The 4974-nt window shown below is 41.1% G+C and overlaps 1 protein-coding gene across 1 annotated transcript; it reads left to right on the top strand.

The window, feature by feature from the left end:
- The first annotated feature begins 383 nt into the window (after positions 1–383).
- LOC129003084 (uncharacterized) lies at positions 384–4184 on the top strand. The gene has a single exon (XM_054431312.1). The coding sequence runs from the start codon at positions 384–386 to the stop codon at positions 4182–4184; it is 3801 nt and encodes a 1266-aa protein (XP_054287287.1).
- Positions 4185–4974: the final 790 nt, after the last annotated feature.

Consider the following 4974-nt stretch of genomic DNA (forward strand, 5'->3'; position numbering starts at 1 on the left):
AGTGAGGGTCATCAAGGTTAAGATAACAGTTTCCTGCTGATTGCTTTGTATGCTAATTAGAACTATCTAAGTTTATATTATTTCTGTTGAGCTATTGTCAGTTGGGATACGTTTGAATTTTTGAATTTAAATTGCTATCACAACAGTCATCCGCTGCTTAGGTCATAAGGTTACAAGTATAAATACCGCTAACATTTGTTAACAGTTATCTTTCTGCTGCCAGCTTTATAGGAAGTAACATATTGAATCTTAAAAATATTTTTAAACTGTTTTCTTAAAAAATAATCTATTAGACTTTTTTATTATATATTATAAAATAAATTTTAGTTTTTTTAAAGTTAGTTTATTAATTTTTAAATAGTATACTGTTTCTGGTCTTTAGTATGGATTCAGTTCCAAGCACTTCTGCGGAACCCTTTATTGGGCCTGTTGATCCAGTCAATGTTGTCAACACCAATGAAACGTATGTCAGGCGCTTTAGAGTACATGGCCGCAGGACCACTTTTAAATTTAATTCCCCTCCTGAAGGAGTTTCTGAAATTGATTGGCTTAGAGGTGGCTTTTCTAGCCTTGTTGAAAAAATGAAAGCTGAGTCCGAGGAAGGGGATCAGCTCGGGTTTACTTTGCGAAGTCTAAATTTAAAAAATAAAGAGCCCGGATACGTTGCGTTCCGACCAGCTGCCCAAGTGGATGAGGACGTACTGTGGGAAATTTTTGGCGGAATAGTTCAGAGTAATGCGGAATCAATCACTTCGGCAGATACCTTCCAGGTCGAGTGCACTCGTGTCAATCTCCCTGTAGGCACAGGTAGGGTAAGGCCAGGCATGTTTAACACGTTCAATGAAGAATGTCACAAACGGAAGGGCATTGTTGCTATAAAGAATACTGACAACCTCTGCCTGCCTAGGGCTATTGTGGTGGCAAAGGCTAAGGTTAAAAACAATCCTGAATTTCAAGCTATTCGTAAGGACAGAAGGGGTAGGCAATTGAACAGGGCAAGGAAACTGATGCAGAAGGCTAGGGTGGAAATTCCAGAGGAGGGTGCAGGTATCCTAGAGTTGCAAAAGTTTCAGGACCATCTGAAAAAATACAAGATCACTGTGTATCACTATGACAGGAGGGGCAGAGACGTGTACTTTGAAGGAAACAACCCTGATGCCTCACTAAAAATTAATTTGCTCTTCCATAATGGCCACTACAATGTTATAACTTCATTGACAGCTGCTTTTGCCTGCACCCACTTCTGTGAAGGATGCCACGTTCCGTATAGCAACAAAGGAAACCACAGATGTAACAATATTTGCTCAGCCTGTCAAACCGTCTCTCCACCTTGCATTGAAGAGATGGGTGGTATTGTGTGTCCTGAATGCAACTTAAAATACAAAAATCAGATTTGTTTCCTGGCCCACAAGAATGAGCGCTGTAAATCTGTGAGAAAATGTAAGGACTGTGACAAAATCATCAATCTTAACAACAGAAAGTCAGATCATGTTTGTGGAGAAGTTTTCTGTGTGATTTGTAGGGAATTCTTACCACCTGACCACCAATGCTACATGAAAGTGGACAAAAGAAAGCCCACAGACAAGATTAAAGACTCTGTGTACATTTTCTTTGATTTGGAGACGCGTCAAGACGAACCCCTGGCAACCGACCCTGACTCCAACCTGCATATAGTCAATCTCTGCATTTCTCAACAGTACTGTTGGAAATGTATAGAGGGAGAGGGTTGTGACACGTGCAACGATAGGACAAAAATATTCAGAGAGGACCCTGTTGGTAGATTTGTGGACTATGTTATGGAGAGCAGAAAGCAATTTAAGAATGTGTGTGCAATTGCCCATAACGGTCAGGGGTTTGATTTCCAGTTTATCCTGAAGCACATTATTGAACACACTAAATTCACACCTGAACTGATCATGAGAGGCACAAAGGTGATATTGTTGGAAGTGGACAGTGTACGGTTTATTGATTCCCTAAACTACTTCCCCATGGCACTGTCTGCTCTTCCAAAAGCGTTCGATCTGCCCCCGGAGAAAAAGAAAGGCTACTTTCCTCATCTGTTCAACACGATGGCGAATCAAAACTTTGTCGGTCCTATCCCTAGTAAAAAATTCTACTGTCCTGACACTATGTTTGAAAAAACATACAAGGACTTTGAAAATTGGCACAACGAACAGATGAGTCAAAATTATGTTTTTGATTTTTCCAAAGAAATAGTAGAGTATTGCCTTTCTGATGTTGACATACTGGCCCAAGCGTGTATTAAATTTAGAAAGCTCTTCTTACTTGAATGTAATGTTGAACCATTCCTAGAGGCTGTTACGATCGCGAGCGCCTGTAACCTGGCGTTCAGACGTAACTTTTTGAAACCCAACACTATCGGCTTGATTCCTAAAAACGGATATCGCATGGTTGAAAACCAGTCGGCCATTGCTTTGCAATGGATGACCTGGGAAGAAGGCCAGCGAGATGTGACAATTAACCACGCTGGGCGGGGGAGAGAGAGTAGAATTGCGGGAATGAAAGTTGACGGGTTTGATGGGGAACGTGTTTATGAATTCCAAGGCTGTTACTACCATGGATGCCCTAACTGCTACCCCTACAAACGAGAGGAGCCTCTGAAAGAGGATCCTTCTGACAGCCTACATCTCCGGTATGAAAGAACTAAAACAAAAATTCAAAAACTGTCTGAAACCGCGTATGAGATTGTTGAGATGTGGGAGTGCGAGTTTAAAAAAATCAAACGCGATAATAACTTGTCTTATCTAAACTCTTTGCCTATCTTGAATTTTCTCCCCCTTGAACCTCGCAACGCTTTCTTTGGGGGTAGGACAGGAAACGCCAAGACCTATCACAAGTGTGAAGATGGTGAATCCATCCAATATGTCGATGTGTGTTCCCTATACCCTTATGTTTGTAAGAGAGGGCACTATCCACTAGGACATCCCACTGTACATGTAGGGGACAGAGCCTGCCGAGAGCTTGGACTGGAAGTAAATGGTATTCTGAAATGTAAAGTCCTGCCACCACTGAAACTGTATCACCCTGTACTACCTGCTAGGATGAGTGACAAACTGATGTTTGTTTTGTGTAGAAAGTGTGGTGAGCAGTTGAACCAAGAAGATTGTCACCATAGTAGTGAAGAAAGAGCCCTGACCGGTACGTGGACCATGGATGAGATAAGGAAAGCCGTGGACAAAGGATATGTGATTCTAGACATGTATGAGATGTGGGAATACAAGATGGCCACTTATGAAAACGGAGGGCTCTTTACAGATTTTATAGATAAATTCCTAAAGATCAAACAAGAGGCATCAGGGTACCCTTCATGGTGTGAGACCCCTGAAGACAAAGAGAAGTACGTCAAGGACTATAAAGACCATGAAGGAGTCAGTCTGGATCCCGCCAAGATTGAAAAGAACAGTGGATTGAGATCTCTTGCTAAACTAATGCTTAACTCTTTTTGGGGAAAGTTTGGCCAGCGAGAGAACCAGACAAAGGCGTCGTTGATTAGGAACCCCAAAGACTTCTTTACGTTAATGATAACACCAGGGATACAGGTCAATACCATTAGAGAATTGAACGAAAATGTCCTTCTAGTGAATTGGCAAAACATCGACGAGGTTGGAGAGTCTTTGCGAACAGTGAATGTTGTCCTGGCAGCGTTCACTACGGCACAAGCTAGATTAAAGCTTTACGAACACCTCGAAGCTCTCGGCGGCCAGGTGATTTACTACGACACAGACAGCGTACTCTACATATATAAGCAGAACTTGTACAGGATACCTACCGGTGACTACTTGGGAGAAATGACAGACGAGCTAGCCGAGTACGGTCCGGGCTCCTATATTGTTGAATTTGTTTCAGGTGGTCCAAAGACATACGCGTACTTGGTGTTTTCAACAAATAAAAATGCTTTAGTTGAAGTGTGCAAAATTAAAGGGTTGACACTTAACCTCAACACCTCTAAAAAACTAAATTTTGCCCAATTAAAAGAAATGGTGTTGAGTGAAGCGAGACTTTCAGTTGAGACAACTGAGAGCAGAATTAGAAGGACCAAAGACAAAAATATCATAACGACTAAAGTGAAAAAACTCTTTAGAGTCACTGGACCTAAGAGGAGACTTGAAGGCACATATGACACCCTCCCTTATGGCTACCAAAAAAATCCAAGACTTACCTAATCCCACCATTCAATCTTCTTATGAAGTTCTTTCAGCCTCCTATTCATCTTGTCCACTTTCCTTTCAATTTCCCTATATTCCCAATATGCTTCATCGTCCGCGTATTGGGATGAAAACGGCCCGTACAGTTGCATAAACAGACTCAACACGGTAATAATCATCTTGGTTCAGTTTTACTTTTACGACTGAAGGCTCTTTAATAGCGCGCGCGTTTTTAATATGGTGGGGGAAACGATAAGATAGTGCTCTATCTCATTCGCTTATGTAACGCGGTACAAAGAACACGACGGAGCCATGACGCAAGTTATATCCCTATTTAATATTTGCTTAAAGGAAATTTGGGACAAATATCTCGACTGTGTTTTACTTTTTAAATATTTAAATTTACCTCCTCTAATGTTTGATTTCTTTTTAGAACGTGAATACTTTTGGGCTGACTACCCCATAAGCTTCATGCCGATAGATCTTGCTTGCAGATGTATAAAAGATCCGACTAGTCACTCGTTTGAAGAATATAAAGCTTTAGTTTGCGATTTAAACTCAGTACCTTGTTCTTCACTAAAACTATCACCTCTGAAGCCTTTCACTGGTGTGTAAATTAACAAACAGACTTAATCTAAAGATTTACATACCTGCTGTTGGGTTTTGTTCCTTGGTGGTAAAGGTGGTGGCAAAGTTTTCACTCTTTCATAAATTGGCTCTTCTTTGTGTAGAAATATTACCCGTGTTTTTATTATCGGTTGAGACATTCGATCGATAGAAAACACCCACCCAAAACAGGAAAACGCAC

Source organism: Macrosteles quadrilineatus, unplaced genomic scaffold (genome assembly GCF_028750875.1).
Source record: "Macrosteles quadrilineatus isolate MER2022 unplaced genomic scaffold, UCM_ALF_1.0 Scaffold_1__1_contigs__length_201487025, whole genome shotgun sequence".
In the NCBI taxonomy this organism is placed as follows: domain Eukaryota; kingdom Metazoa; phylum Arthropoda; class Insecta; order Hemiptera; family Cicadellidae; genus Macrosteles; species Macrosteles quadrilineatus.

Bases quoted from the DNA above. Each gene is read 5' to 3' on its own strand.
- LOC129003084 (XM_054431312.1), top strand. From the start codon at position 384: ATGGATTCAGTTCCAAGCACTTCTGCGGAACCCTTTATTGGGCCTGTT.